The sequence below is a fragment of the Bombina bombina genome, chromosome 2, assembly GCF_027579735.1.
Source record: "Bombina bombina isolate aBomBom1 chromosome 2, aBomBom1.pri, whole genome shotgun sequence".
Taxonomy (NCBI): Eukaryota; Metazoa; Chordata; class Amphibia; order Anura; family Bombinatoridae; genus Bombina; species Bombina bombina.
Window position 1 is genome coordinate 7,593,337 of NC_069500.1, and position 16,860 is coordinate 7,610,196.

The 16,860-nt window shown below is 40.8% G+C and overlaps 2 protein-coding genes across 2 annotated transcripts in view; one reads left to right on the top strand and one right to left on the bottom strand.

Moving 5' to 3' along the window:
- Positions 1-271: 271 nt before the first annotated feature.
- LOC128646835 (uncharacterized) lies at positions 272-1,300 on the bottom strand. The gene has a single exon (XM_053699634.1). The coding sequence runs from the start codon at positions 1,298-1,300 to the stop codon at positions 272-274; it is 1,029 nt and encodes a 342-aa protein (XP_053555609.1).
- Positions 664-16,860, top strand: part of LOC128647630 (uncharacterized) — a 199,348-nt gene continuing 183,151 nt past the window's right edge. Inside the window, exon 1 of the mRNA XM_053700384.1 lies at positions 664-702. The gene's annotated coding sequence lies outside the window, so the exon portion shown is untranslated. The remainder of the gene's footprint in view (positions 703-16,860) is intronic.

A 16,860-nucleotide genomic window follows, 5' to 3' on the forward strand; every position in this document is an offset into this window, starting at 1 on the left:
GAGTTCACAGCTTCTAGCCGTGCTCCAGCAGACAATCCCAATGCACTTTTGTCTTCTACCAGAACAATAGAGAGGAGTTAGAGCTTTACAATTCGGAAACTTAAATGAAAGGGTTAATGGCGAGGCACTGCAGTATAAATTTGAAGCTAAAGTAAGTATTATTATTATTTTTTGTCTCCATCCCAACTTGTTTTATGTCCCTTTAATAGTGATCATGTGGGCTGTGTAACAGGGCAGGGCTGGTTATAAAGGGGAAGGGGGAGGGGCAGTCTTAGCTGTTTGTGCTGTGGGCTGCTGAGTAGTACTCAGGGTAGCTGTGCTGTATGTGAGTAGTACTCAGGGTAGCTGTGCTGTGGGCTGGTAAGTAGTACTCATTGTACTTGTGCTGTATGTGAGTAGTACTCGGGGTAGCTGTGCTGTGGGCTGGTGAGTAGTACTCAGGGTACTTGTGCTGTATGTGAGTAGTACTCGGGGTAGCTGTGCTGTGGGCTGGTGAGTAGTACTCAGGGTACTTGTGCTGTGGGCTGCTGAGTAGTACTCTGGGTACCTGTGCTGTTGGCTGGTGAGTAGTACTCGGGGTAGCTGTGCTGTGGGCTGGTGAGTAGTACTCAGGGTACTTGTGCTGTGGGCTGCTGAGTAGTACTCTGGGTACCTGTGCTGTTGGCTGGTGAGTAGTACTCAGGGTAGCTGTGCTGTGGGCTGGTAAGTAGTACTCAGGGTACTTGTGCTGTATGTGAGTAATACTCGGGGTAGCTGTGCTGTGGGCTGGTGAGTAGTACTCAGGGTACTTGTGCTGTGGGCTGCTGAGTAGTACTCGGGGTACCTGTGCTGTGGGCTGCTGAGTAGTACTCGGGGTACCTGTGCTGTGGGCTGCTGAGTAGTACTCGGGGTACCTGTGCTGTGGGCTGCTGAGTAGTACTCGGGGTACCTGTGCTGTTGGCTGCTGAGTAGTACTCGGGGTACCTGTGCTGTGGGCTGCTGAGTAGTACTCGGGGTACCTGTGCTGTGGGCTGCTGAGTAGTACTCTGGGTACCTGTGCTGTATGGGAGTAGTACTCTGGGTACCTGTGCTGTATGGGAGTAGTACTTGGGGTACCTGTGCTGTATGGGAGTAGTACTCGGGGTACCTGTGCTGTATGGGAGTAGTACTCGGGGTACCTGTGCTGTATGGGAGTAGTACTCGGGGTACCTGTGCTGTATGGGAGTAGTACTCGGGGTACCTGTGCTGTATGTAAGGGGCCCTCTAGTAACCCTTTCCTTGCTAGCTCTGTGTGCCATGGGGGTAGCTGCAGTGCTGTCATGTCAGAGATCTGGGGTGGAAATGCGCTCCCTACATTGTATAGGGGGCTGGTAGACTTGTGTCCTGCTCCTCCTGTGCATGATCCCCTCCTGATATACAGAGCTTAGGGGTATATAATGTACCCCTCTCCTGCGCAGTCACATGATCCCCTCATATACAGAGCTTAGGGGTATATAATGTACCCCCCTCCTGCGCAGTCACATGATCCCCTCATATACAGAGCTTAGGGGTATATAATGTACCCCCCTCCTGCGCAGTCACATGATCCCCCTCATATACAGAGCTTAGGGGTATATAATGTACCCTCTTCTTGCGCAGTCACATGATCCTCTCACATATACAGAGCTTAGGGGTATATAATGTACCCTCCTCCTGCGCAGTCACATGATCCTCTCTCATATACAGAGCTTAGGGGTATATAATGTACCCTCCTCCTGCGCTGTCACATGATCCTCTACCATATACAGAGCTTAGGAGTATATAATGCACCCTCCTCCTGTGCAGTCACATGATCCTCTCCCCATATACAGAGCTTAGGGGTATATAATGTACCCTCCTCCTGCGCAATCACATGATCCTCTCCCCATATACAGAGCTTAGGGGTATATAATGTACCCTCCTCCTGCGCAATCACATGATCCTCTCCCCATATACAGAGCTTAGGGGTATATAATGTACCCTCCTCCTGCGCAGTCACATGATCCTCTACCATATACAGAGCTTAGGGGTATATAATGCACCCTCCTCCTGCGCAGTCGCATGATCCTCTCCCCATATACAGAGCTTAGGGGTATATAATGTACCCTCCTCCTGCGCAGTCGCATGATCCTCTACCATATACAGAGCTTAGGGGTATATAATGTACCCTCCTCCTGCGCAGTCACATGATCCTCTCCCCATATACAGAGCTTAGGGGTATATAATTTACCCCCCTCCTGCGCAGTCACATGATCCTCTTCCCGATATACAGAGATTCGGGGTATTTAATGTACTCTTTCCCTTGTACAGTGCTGCTGTATTTAGTGCACTCTCCCCTGTGCAGTGCTGCAGTATTTCTGTACATAGCACATACATATACAAATTGTAGTGTTTGAGTTCTCCCCTTGCATGGACTCTGTCTCTGTGATTCTCACGTCAGTTCCTCCCTTACGGACCAGATCTGAGGCTGCTTATTAGATCGTCTCACCTGTGCTCAGGTAGGGAAGCCTTTTAATCCGGTTCCTATTCTATCTAGATCTATCCGCTCCCTTCTTCTTCACTCTCAGGCAGGTAATGTACAGCTGGTTAAATCTGCTGCGTGTGTGTGTGTGTGGGCACAGATGGGAGTGTGTGTGTGTGTGCGGGCACAGATGGGAGTGTGTGTGTGTGCGGGCACAGATGGGAGTGTGTGTGTGTGCGGGCACAGATGGGAGTATGTGTGTGTGTGTGCGGGCACAGATGGGAGTATGTGTGTGTGCGGGCACAGATGGGAGTATGTGTGTGTGTGTGCGGGCACAGATGGGAGTGTGTGTGTGTGTGTGTGCGGGCACAGATGGGAGTGTGTGTGTGTGTGCGGGCACAGATGGGAGTGTGTGTGTGTGTGCGGGCACAGATGGGAGTGTGTGTGTGTGCGGGCACAGATGGGAGTGTGTGTGTGTGTGCGGGCACAGATGGGAGTGTGTGTGTGTGCGGGCACAGATGGGAGTGTGTGTGTGTGCGGGCACAGATGGGAGTGTGTGTGTGTGCGGGCACAGATGGGAGTGTGTGTGTGTGCGGGCACAGATGGGAGTGTGTGTGTGCGGGCACAGATGGGAGTGTGTGTGTGCGGGCACAGATGGGAGTGTGTGTGTGCGGGCACAGATGGGAGTGTGTGTGTGCGGGCACAGATGGGAGTGTGTGTGTGCGGGCACAGATGGGAGTGTGTGTGTGCGGGCACAGATGGGAGTGTGTGTGCGGGCACAGATGGGAGTGTGTGTGTGCGGGCACAGATGGGAGTGTGTGTGTGCGGGCACAGATGGGAGTGTGTGTGTGCGGGCACAGATGGGAGTGTGTGTGTGCGGGCACAGATGGGAGTGTGTGTGTGCGGGCACAGATGGGAGTGTGTGTGTGCGGGCACAGATGGGAGTGTGTGTGTGCGGGCACAGATGGGAGTGTGTGTGTGTGCGGGCACAGATGGGAGTGTGTGTGTGTGCGGGCACAGATGGGAGTGTGTGTGTGTGCGGGCACAGATGGGAGTGTGTGTGTGTGCGGGCACAGATGGGAGTGTGTGTGTGTGCGGGCACAGATGGGAGTGTGTGTGTGTGAGGGCACAGAGGGGAGTGTGTGTGTGTGCGGGCACAGATGGGAGTGTGTGTGTGTGCGGGCACAGATGGGAGTGTGTGTGTGTGCGGGCACAGATGGGAGTGTGTGTGTGTGCGGGCACAGATGGGAGTGTGTGTGTGTGCGGGCACAGATGGGAGTGTGTGTGTGCGGGCACAGATGGGAGTGTGTGTGTGCGGGCACAGATGGGAGTGTGTGTGTGCGGGCACAGATGGGATCGTGTGTGTGTGCGGGCACAGATGGGATCGGGTTTGTGTGTGTGCGGGCGCAGATGGGATCGGGTTTGTGTGTGTGCGGGCGCAGATGGGATCGGGTTTGTGTGTGTGCGGGCGCAGATGGGATCGGGTTTGTGTGTGTGCGGGCGCAGATGGGATCGGGTTTGTGTGTGTGCGGGCGCAGATGGGATCGGGTTTGTGTGTGTGCGGGCGCAGATGGGATCGGGTTTGTGTGTGTGCGGGCGCAGATGGGATCGGGTTTGTGTGTGCGGGCGCAGATGGGATCGGGTTTGTGTGTGCGGGCGCAGATGGGATCGGGTTTGTGTGTGGGCAACCAGTTAAAATGGTGAAACATTGACTCAACCTTTCTGTTGTGTCTCTGTGTGCCACACTGAGCACGGGGAAGAGAAAGAGTAGCAATGAATTGTCTGAGGATTTGAGAGCAAAAAATGTTGAAAAGCATGGACAATGTCAAGGTTACAAGTCCATCTCCAGAGATCTTAATGTTCCTGTGTCCACTGTGTGCTACATTGTCAAGAAGTTTACAGCCCTTGGCTAATCTCCCTGAAAGTGGATGAAAGAGAAAAATTGATCAGATTGCAACAAAGGATTGTTTGAATGGTGGATAAAGAACTTCTATCAACTTCCAGACAAATTGAAGCGGACCTTCAAGCACAGGGTACAAATGTGTCAGCTTGCACTATGTTGCCATCTGAATAAAAAGGGATGCTAGGGTAGGAGACCCAGGAGGAACCCACTGCTGAATCTGAAACATAAAAAAGCCAGATTGGAGTTTCCCAAAACTTACCTGAGGAAGCCAAAATCCTTTTGGGAGACTGTGCTGTGGACAGATGAAACAAAACTACAGCCTTTTGGTAAAGCCCATCATTCTACTGTTTTCAGAAAAAGAAATGAGGCTTTTAAAGAGAGAATACAGTCAAACATGGTGGAGGTTCACTGATGTTTTGGGGTTGCTTTTCTGCTTCAGTCACTGTACAGGGAGTGCAGAATTATTAGGCAAATGAGTATTTTGACCACATCATCCTCTTTATGCATGTTGTCTTACTCCAAGCTGTATAGGCTCGAAAGCCTACTACCAATTAAGCATATTAGGTGATGTGCATCTCTGTAATGAGAAGGGGTGTGGTCTAATGACATCAACACCCTATATCAGGTGTGCATAATTATTAGGCAACTTCCTTTCCTTTGGCAAAATGGGTCAAAAGAAGGACTTGACAGGCTCAGAAAAGTCAAAAATAGTGAGATATCTTGCAGAGGGATGCAGCACTCTTAAAATTGCAAAGCTTCTGAAGCGTGATCATCGAACAATCAAGCGTTTCATTCAAAATAGTCAACAGGGTCGCAAGAAGCGTGTGGAAAAACCAAGGCGCAAAATAACTGCCCATGAACTGAGAAAAGTCAAGCGTGCAGCTGCCAAGATGCCACTTGCCACCAGTTTGGCCATATTTCAGAGCTGCAACATCACTGGAGTGCCCAAAAGCACAAGGTGTGCAATACTCAGAGACATGGCCAAGTTAAGAAAGGCTGAAAGACGACCACCACTGAACAAGACACACAAGCTGAAACGTCAAGACTGGGCCAAGAAATATCTCAAGACTGATTTTTATGGACTGATGAAATGAGAGTGAGTCTTGATGGGCCAGATGGATGGGCCCGTGGCTGGATTGGTAAAGGGCAGAGAGCTCCAGTCCGACTCAGACGCCAGCAAGGTGGAGGTAGAGTACTGGTTTGGGCTGGTATCATCAAAGATGAGCTTGTGGGGCCTTTTCGGGTTGAGGATGGAGTCAAGCTCAACTCCCAGTCCTACTGCCAGTTTCTGGAAGACACCTTCTTCAAGCAGTGGTACAGGAAGAAATCTGCATCCTTCAAGAAAAACATGATTTTCATGCAGGACAATGCTCCATCACACGCATCCAAGTACTCCACAGCGTGGCTGGCAAGAAAGGGTATAAAAGAAGAAAATCTAATGACATGGCCTCCTTGTTCACCTGATCTGAACCCCATTGAGAACCTGTGGTCCATCATCAAATGTGAGATTTACAAGGAGGGAAAACAGTACACCTCTCTGAACAGTGTCTGGGAGGCTGTGGTTGCTGCTGCACGCAATGTTGATGGTGAACAGATCAAAACACTGACAGAATCCATGGATGGCAGGCTTTTGAGTGTCCTTGCAAAGAAAGGTGGCTATATTGGTCACTGATTTGTTTTTGTTTTGTTTTTGAATGTCAGAAATGTATATTTGTGAATGTTGAGATGTTATATTGGTTTCACTGGTAAAAATAAATAATTGAAATGGGTATATATTTGTTTTTTGTTAAGTTGCCTAATAATTATGCACAGTAATAGTCACCTGCACACACAGATATCCCCCTAAAATAGCTATAACTAAAAACAAACTAAAAACTACTTCCAAAACTATTCAGCTTTGATATTAATGAGTTTTTTGGGTTCATTGAGAACATGGTTGTTGTTCAATAATAAAATTAATCCTCAAAAATACAACTTGCCTAATAATTCTGCACTCCCTGTATGTCTTGACTGTGTGCATGGCTTTATGAAATCTTTTGTTTTATAACAATCCCTCAATTTCCTCTCTTTCTCTCTTTCTCTCTTCACTTTCTTTATCCCCATATCACATCACTGTAGGTCCTTTTTATTATTCATTCACATAAGTTGTACATTATTTTTAAACAAATCTTTGGTATATTTTATTATCCTATATTTTTTATTTTTTTTTCTCCATATGATACAACACTTAAAGGGACACTGAACCCAAATTTTATCTTTCGTGATTCAGATAGAGCATGCGATTTTAACCAACTTTCTAATTTACTCCTGTTATCAATTTTTCTTTGTTCTCTTGTTATCTTTATTTGAAATGCAAGAATGTAAGTTTAGATGCCGGCCCATTTTTGGTGAACAACCTGGGTTGCTCTTGCTGATTGGTGGATAAATTCATCCACCAATGAACAAGTGCTATCCAGGGTCCTGAACCAAACAAATAGCTTAGATGCCTTCTTTTTCAAATAAAGATAACAAAAGAACGAAGAAAAATTGATAATAGGCATAAGTTAGAAAGTTGCTTAAAATTGCATGCTCTATCTGAACCACGAAAGAAAAAATTTGGGTTCAGTGTCCCTTTTAAGCATTACCAACACCGGATAATAACATTAACATAACCCATATTAGGCTACCTAAAGTCTTCCCCTCATTTCACATTGGATATTTGTATGTGTTTCTGTTAAACACACTCCTCCTTATGAAGATATGTCAGTGAAAGGTTTTAGGCAATGACGCTACTCCAACAATAGTTAGCTAGCACGGAGAGTACCGTCCAGCAGCGCCCCCAGTTCATCTGTTTTAGCCCAATTATTTGCACTATATTGATCACGTCATCTAGAGGAGGTGTTCTATCTAGTGACGTGATCGATTACAACCTATCAATATCATATTGTGAATGAGAATTTATTTGGAGTAGCCACAATAAGTCTGATTCTTCATACACCCCTGTGTGTATATGTATGTATGTATGTGTATATATGTGTGTGTGTGTGTATATATATATATATATATATATATATATATATATATATATATATATATATATATATATATATATATATATATATATATAAAAAAATGTGTGTGTGTTTCAAAAATAGAATAAGCACTCACATAGTGCGTATTCTATTTTTGAAACTATTGACAGATGATGACAGATGGTGAGAGTGCATACACCTACAAATCAAATATAAATATATATATATATAATGTGGCCCTCGTTTTACATCGGTTCAATTTACACCGTTTCAGAATAACAACCTTTTTTTCCAGTCATGTGACTGCTATTGAAAAGCATTGAGAACCAGTGCATTTATTAAAATAGCCAGTAGGTGGAGCTGTCCGCTTGTGTTTCAGCCAAGCAAGCTGAAATTAATCAGTTTAACCAGACCTGAGCTATCGAGCAGATTTCAAAGGAACAAGATCTTCCTGTCTATAAATCAGTCCAGATTAGAATGCATAGAAATAACTATTTGCAGAAAAATGCAAGTGAAGTCTGTGTTGTGTGATTAGTTTATTAGGTTTATAATGCTGTTTAGCATTAAAAGTCTTCATTTCAAAGCTTTAAAAATAATGTATTAGGTGTTACTTATGACAATTTTGAAAGGGGCCTGGAACCTAACTCCCTCACTTCCCATTGACTTACATTATAAACCGGGTTTCAATTTAAAACGGTTTCAATTTACAACCATTCCTTCTGGAACCTAACCCTGGTGTAAACTGAGGGGTACCTGTGTATGTATGTTGGGTTTTTTTTTTTTTTTTTTTTTAATATAACTTTTGAAACTTCCACTCTGAACATATGTAGGGTTCCTCCATAGGCGTTTATTGTTAGCAAATCTATGTGTTTATATATGTAAATTACATCACTTTATTGTGTGTATATAATAATAATTTATTTTTTTATCTCTTTTTATTAATACTTTTTCTCTTGACAGTACAATATTAAATACAAATTTCCGACCATCTATCCCGGGGAGTCCATGTACAAAAGCTTAAACAATTCTTATGGACCCTTCGCATTGGACTAATATCCTTACGATTTATACACCAACTATAGCGCTTAGTTAAGCTAATATATTCTAAACAACCATTGTCAATCATTGATTTAGCAATACATAGTCACAATAAGGTATTCATTCATTTCATGAAATTATACTGCATTACAGAAGAAAACGGCAAAATCAACAATAATTCAGTGATTATAATCTGATTATTAAACTCGCATCGAGTATGAGGGGAAAGAAAAAGAAGAAATTATTCCGTCCGGCTAACTAGCCCATAGTGCAGGAAAGTTGCTGTTGAGAATATTTAGTTAAAAAAAATGGATTGCCTGACTGGGTAGACCAGTTGTTTTTGTGACCCAGCTGGCATTATTTGAATAACCGTACTCCACTTGGCAAAGAGATTCTATCTTTTTTTGTTCCAAGCCGGTACATTTATATTGTTCTGTTACTATCTGTGTCTCTATTCGTTTAGAAAACTCAGCAATACTTGGCGCTGAACTGGCTTTCCATTTTTCTAATATCAAGATACGTCCGATCATAATTAGTGTTAATTAGGGGAATGTTCCTATACTTTTTATCAGGTCTGACAAAGATAACGATCTGACTTTTTAGTAATAACTGCAGATCCACAGCTTTATTAAGCCAGAAATTGATTTTTGACCAAAACTGTCTTATCTTTGGACACCACTAGAAACAGTGCAGAAGATCCGCCCTGTCCAAACTTCTCAGGGTGCCAGGAATCAGATTGAGACAAGAAGTGCAAAAATAATCGCACCTTTTTTAGTAATAGCAAAAAATAATAAAATTCCACAAGTCAAATAACAAGCCAGGAATCAAAACCAGAACTGGTAGTCAGACGAGCCGAGTCAGGAGCCAAAGCGAATAGTCAGATGAGCCGGAATCAGGAACAAGGAAAACAGCAGAGTCAGGAACAAGCCAGGGATCAGGAACCAGGAGGGACATCAGACAGCCAGGTAATACACAGGAGCTCTCACAAACAGGTCTGAGACAACTCAAGAGCAAAGCATACTGAACCAGAGGCCCTTTAAATAATAAGTGATGATGTCACAATTCTGAGACTGCATCCTGTCTCACATGGATGATGTACACTAGTCTGGCCATAAAAGGAAGTGCAGGAAATGAGCAGCATCAAACAGTATGCACCAGAGTCAACAAGAGAGATGAGTAAAATGGCTGCCAGCAGCACATGGCAAACAGGTCAGGGAAAAAAAACCTTACAGAAGTACACCTAGAACACAAGTTCCCCGCTACATACCAACCTGCCATTTTTTTGGCGTAATGTAAATCATGTTAGTTTAAATTGTGGTTCCTTACATGCATTAGAAGTTTGTTTTCTTTGCTAATAAAAAAACTTGCTTGGATGTCCTCCAAAGTTGCCTCTGGAAACAATGTATTCCATTTAATTAATAAGGCATTCATATATTGGTGTCCCATATAATGGATCAGGGTGGCATTAAACTTGGAGATTGAAAAATTTCCTTTCAGATAAGCTTTAATGGAATCTGCTACGCTTCCAAGGGCGCAATCTGTACCGTATTTTGTTTTAATCATTGGAACGTAATGTCGCAACTGAAGGTACGCAAAAAAATCAGATCTCAAAATTCCAAATTCTGTACTAATCTGATGAAAATATTTCATATGCCCAGTTAAAGGATCAAGTAGCTGAGCAAGATATATCAGCCCTTGATTATTCCACTCTGAGAAGATTGATCGCCCTAATCCGACGATAAATTGCAGGTAATCGTTAAGTAATTTGATATATATGGTATTGTATTTACTTCTAAACATAGTCTATGCCAAGCTCTTATAATATTGCCAAATGTTGTTATATTAGTATCATTGGATGGAGAACAGTGTGAGATCGCATTTAGAGAAAATGGAATGACCAAATCCGATTCTAATTCAAAATAAGTCACGTATTCTTTTTTTAGTGATCCAGTCTACCGTGTATTTAAACAGGGAGACCCAATTATAATATTGAATATTAGGGAATAGAACTCCTTTAATTAGTATGACTCATGCTGAAAGAGAGGTAGGTTCATACACTGTTCTATTTTTTTTTATTATTATTTTTATTTTTTTTACACAATATTCAAAGAAGCCAGGAAAGTTAAGCGCATACCACTGTGATGGGTCCGCACTGAGCGTTATACCTAAGTATTTGAAAGTTTTTACTTCCTTTAAAGGGATGGCTTCCTATACTACAAGGGGTTTCTCAGGATCCAGGGTAGTTCTGATTTTAAAATATTAATTTTGTATCCTGAGATGGAACTATAGATGTTTATAATGTACATTAATTGGGGAATACTCTGAGCCGTATTACTGAGAAAAATAAGTTGATCGTCTGCATAAAGTAGAAGAGTCAAGATATTTTTCCCCAGGTATATCCCTTTTAGTTCCTGTCTTAACAATATCGCTAATAGCTCTAATGATAAATTGAAAAGAAGTGTCGAGAGAGGGCATCCTTGCCTAGTACCTCTGTTTAACCTAAATCTGTCTGATCTTTCGCCGTTAATAATTAAAGAAAAGGGATTCTTATAGATAATTGTTGAAATTTTCCTGTAAACCCAAATTTATCTAGAGAAGTAAACAGATGGTCCCAAGTGATCGCGTTGAATGCCTTCTCAGCATCAACTGTAAGAATTACTAAATCATTTCTTTGATATGATTTCTTAGAAGTAAGTTTATTCTACAGCAGCACTGTAATTTTCCGTAAATTTTTCATCGAACTTCGGCCTGACATAAAACCTACCTGATCATGGTGGATTAATGGATCAAGACATTTTTGTAATCTCTTCGATAAAATAAATGTTATCAATTTATAGTCTACATTAAGTAGTGATATCAGCCTATAGGAGGAAGGGTTTTCTGGATCTTTGCCCTTTTTTTTTTTTCTTAGAATCAGAGCAATATTTGAAGCTGCAAAATTGATAGAACATTCATTTTTTTGTTGTTTTTTTGTTGCTGGTAATATTCATTTAAGCAAGACCGGGCTTATTTGATCTTGGAGCATTTTATAATTTTCGGCCGGGAGAAAATCGGGACCTGGGGCTTTATTTAATTTAGAAGTTTTAATACTTTGTTTTAATATCTGAATTATTAGTGAATCTTTGGGATCTTGATTTAACTGCCAAGATCCTATTGTTCAATCTCTTCTTGGTGAGCCAAGTATTTAGCTGAATGTCCTGAATAGCCCCCATACAATGCTTTCTGTCTCATTTCACCAATAACTGTTTGTTGTTTTAAAAATAATAAATATCTCTCTCTGACTTTGCCTTAATATACTTGTCCCAGTTTTGTTCACTTGGTGTTAGGATATATGCCCTATAACTATTCTAATCTTGAGACCATTGGCTAGTTGAAATTCCCTTTGTTTATTCTTGCTTTTCCACTTGCACATAAATGCTTTAATTTCCCCTCTGAAAAAACATTTTGCAGTCGTCTCCCAGAAAATGTCTAATTTATTTATATACGTCTTATTAAAATTATAAAAACCCAAACCACTTGGATTGGTACCAATTTTTAAATTTAATGTTGTGTAACAAGTGTTTAGGGAAGAAAAATTTAGAAAAAATGTGTGTGTCTTAAAGTTAAAATAGCATGGTCTGAAAGAACAATATCTGTTACAATGTCCAACCCACATATTTTATCAGAAACCAAAAACAAATCCAATTCTTTAAAAATATTTTATGGCTTTTAGATTCACACGTGTTAATTCTTGAGTCAGGGTTTTGTATACGCCAAATATCTTTAACAGCCAGCGAATTACAGAAATTTCGGAATATCTTGGCTTTATAATTTTTCTTATTCTGGGATCCTTTATCGAGCCTATCAAGTTTAGAGTCGGGAGCCATATTAACATCCCTAGCTATAATTATATTTCTCTTGTGATGTATCGAGTCCACGGATTCATCCTTACTTTGTGGGATATTCTCCTCCCCTACAGGAAGTGGCAGAGAGAGCACCCACAGCAGAGCTGTCTATATAGCTTCCCCCTTAGCTCCACCCCCAGTCATTCTCTCTGCCTGCTTAACTGCTAGGAAGGGCAAGAGGAGTGTGGTGACAAAAATGTTAGGTTTTTATTTTCTCAAGCAAAAGTTTGTTATTTTAAATGGTACCGGTGTGTACTATTTACTCTCTGGCAGAAAAGGGATGAAGATTTCTGCAAGGAGGATGATGATCTTAGCATTTTGTAACTAAGATCCACTGCTGTTCTCACAAGGGCTGAAGAGTACAGGAAAACTTCAGTTGGGGGAACGGTTTGCATGCTAAGCTGCAAATGAGGTATGTTCAGTCTATGTTTTTCTAGACAGACTATGTTATTTCTAGAAAAGGCTGGCAATATCCCAATGAGGGAAGGGTAAGCTGTATTGAGACTATTTAATAGTTATTTCAGCTTGCTGGAAGGGCTCATTAGTTACTGGTGACACTGTTAAAAAAACGTTTTTGTTTATTCAGTGAATGATGCAATTATAACGTTTTTTGAAGGGACTAAAGGGGTCATTGTGGCTTGTTTTTGTTTTTTTAACCCACGTGGTTAATTAAGAGACATTCTGGTGTTTGGTAGGCCTCAAAACATCGAGTGAGGTGGGAGGGGCCTATTTTCGCCGCCTCAGTTGCGCAGTTTCTTTTCCTCAGAGACATCTAACTGCTTCTCCTGAGGTTCCTGCTGTGTTTGAGGGCTGTAAAAGATTTTTTTTTTCCCCACAAATCGTTCTGAAGGGCAGGTAGGAGCCACAGCAGAGCTGTGGCAAGTTGCTTAAAGTCCTTTTTACTGGTTTTGATGTTTTTTCAATCCGGTTTTGCCATTAAGGGGTTAATTGTTTATTTGCATAGCTGTGCAAAGTCACTAAGGCTTTATGATGCTACTGTAAAAATTTCATTAAGTTTACTGCTTTTTTACACTGTTTTGCAGAATTTGTGCAACTTTTTTTCTCTTAAAGGCACAGTACCGTTTTAATTCTAAGTGTTATTTATTTGATTACAGTGTTTTCCAAGCTTGCTTGTTACATTACTAGCCTGTTTAACATGTCCGACACCAAGGAAAATCCTTGTTCAATAGGTTTTGGAAGCCATTGTGGAACCCCCTCTTAGAATGTGTACTGATATGTCTATAAACTATAAAGAACATATATTAGCACTTAAAAATAGAGCAATAGATGATTCTCAGTCAGAAGTAAATGAGGGTTCGCCATCTAGCTCTCCCCAAGTGTCACTACCAGTAACTTTATGTCAAGGTATATATAAAGTTAATAAATATATATTTTAATCTTATATTTTAAGGTTAATAAATATATATATTTATTCAGATCTGACTGGTCAGTAGAAAATCATTTCTTTCAGACAAACTGACTTCAATCATGGTTACTTCTCCCCCACTGAGCATATCTCAAGACTAAAATTGCAGACAGGATGTCCCAAGAAACAAAAGGGAAGCATTTGCTCTTAATTGGAAGTGCAAACTCATGTTCAGCTCTTCCCCCATTTAGTATGCAAAATTATTCTCAACAACCAGTGAGGGAAATAAATATTTGGCTTATTTAACTTTAACAGCTATCTCAGGTGCAAATGAGCCCTGCTGTGCAACGATTACACTTGAATATACAAAATGTTAGACATTGAGTCTGGGGAGGATAACACACAGTGAAAACACATGCTTTAAATTATACTCTTGGGGACCATTGCTAAAAGACAGCATAAATAAAGATAAATACATTTTGAAAAAGAAATAACTACATTGATAATTTTGCAGATAAACATATCAAATAATGCCCCAGACTATATTGAATATATATCTGGGAGATAGATTGAAATCTGTATAGATTGAATAGCAATTGTGATAGTCCCATGTTTGGATGATATATAACATGCTTTCATATTTTCCAGGTGGAGCTAAAAAGATGATAAATACAAGATACTGCATGGAAGTGAATGTATCTACATAGACAAGATTCATATATTCAGGAAGAAATACACAGAAATTTAACATGCTGTATTTGCACAAATGCAATATATCAGGAGTTTAAATACTACCAATTCAGAATAATTAACAGAATAAATAATTTTAATATATTGATGTTTCATCTCAAAATGATCAGAAAATGCATAAGAAACTACCCTATCTAAAATTAAATTTGTATGTGATTTATGCAGAGAGTTATGGTCTGATTAAATAACCATTTTATGAGAATAATTAACTTGTTAAAAATTCTTAGAAATGTTAAAGTGAATTTGTTTTATCTGTATGTCTACTGCCCCCAAGTGGCAAAAATTCAGTAGGATAGTTAAGGGAATTTAACTATTCAAAAGATGCGTTGCCATGGTGAACATGCTCAGCTCCGTTTAAGGGCCAATCCGAGACAAGGTTTCTGTGTGGGCGTAACCAAACCACATCTCTAATGATTATAAAACAGGAAGGTTAAATGTAAGAGAGGACAGTTTTTTGTTTTTTTTGGTGATTGCTTACCCTGGTGACTGATAACTGGCGAGCATACTTGGGACACAGTCATTCAAGCAAGGAGCTGAAATACTAACCCTGATCTATGCAAAATAACTTTTCCTTCAAATGAGGAGATCTAAGATATTTGGAAAATATTGAATTACAATTTCGTTCAGACCGGTGATGTATGATTTCTAACTTTAATATTTTAAACAAAGGTTATTGATAATATCAGTCAAATTGTAGTTAAGCAGATTTAAAGAAGCAGTTTGTATTTCAAGTTAGTATTTCATAAGCCTGTGTAGTGTTAAAGGATAATTTTTGTATGCTAAGGAATTCATTTAAAGCATTTGTCCATTGTAAGAATATATGTACTTTAGTACCCTAATTAGAATTGTATTGCTTGGGTATTTAGCTGTTAACGATCTTAAAATCTCATTGTACTAACAGGGTGAACTTTTACTGTGAATAAGATAGATTTTTATGAATGTTGCATAGCCTATTTGAACAGTTTTAAAAGCATATAGTGTCGACTCATATTCTAATTCTCACAAATATTTATGTATCAACATGTTCATAGTTATTTACTAATAATAAAAAATTCAGATATCTATTAATTTCGTTGTCTTAGTAGAAGTATATTGATTGTGGGTTCAGTCTAAAGAATGATTGCTAAATATATTCCCTGCCATATACTCGCACATTGTTTGGAGAATACTGCTAAGATTTTTATAAATATACTGACAGCCCGCTCAAGTGACGCCAAGTACCTCTAGTGCGTAAAATTCTTTTACTTTTCAGGATATGGCCACAGTTATGAATACAACCCTCACAGAGGTTTTATCTAAACTGCCTGGTTTACAAGGAAAGCGGGACAGCTCTGGGTTTAGGAAAAATGCTGAGCCATCTGACGCTTTAGTAGTCGTATCTGATATGCCCTCACAATGCTCTGAAGTAGGGGTGAGGGATTTGTTATCTGAGGGACGCTTCCTCAGACAGATTCTGATATGACGGCCTTTAATTTTAAGCTTGAACACCTCCGCTTATTGCTCAGGGAGGTATTAGCGACTCTAGATGATTGTGACCCTATAGTGGTTCCAGAGAAATTGTGTAAAATGGATAAATGCTTAGAGGTTCCTGTTTACACTGATGTTTTTCCAGTCCCTAAGAGGATTGTGAATATTATTACTAAGGAGTGGGATAGATCAGGTATTCCGTTCTCTCCCCCTCTTGTTTTTAAGAAAATGTTTCCCATATCTGACACCATGCGGGACTCATGGCAGACAGTTCCTAAGGTGGAGGGAGCTATTTCTACTCTGTCTAAGCATACAACTATACCTATCGAAGACAGTTGTGCTTTCAAAGATCCTATAGATAAAAAAATTAGAGGGTCTCCTGAAGAAAATTTTTGTTCATCAGGGTTTTTTCTCTCCAACCTATTGCGTGCATTGTTCCTGTAACTACTGCAGCTGCTTTCTGGTTTGATGCTCTAGTAGAGGCTCTTAAGATGGAGACTCCATTAGAGGAGATTATGGACAGAATTAAGGCCCTTAAGTTGGCAAATTCTTTTATTACTAATGCCGCATTTCAACTGGCTAAATTAGCGGCAAAGAATTCAGGTTTTGCCATTTTAGCACGCAGGGCGTTATGGCTTAAGTCCTGGTCTGCTGATGTGTCTTCTAAATCTAGACTTTTGAACATCCTTTTCAAAGGAAAGACCCTATTCGGGCCTGAACTGAAAGAGATTATTTCAGACATCACTAGAGGGAAAGGTCATACCCTTCCTCAGGATAGATCAAATAAGATGAAGACCAAACAAAATCATTTTCGTTCCTTTCGGAACTTTAAGAGTGGTCCCGCTTCAGCTTCCTCTGCTGCAAAGCAAGAGGGGAATTTGGCCCAATCCAAGTCAGTCTGGAGACTTAACCATGCTTGGAACAAGGGTAAACAGGCCAAGAAGCCTGCAGCTGCCTCTAAGACAGCATGAAGGGATAGCCCC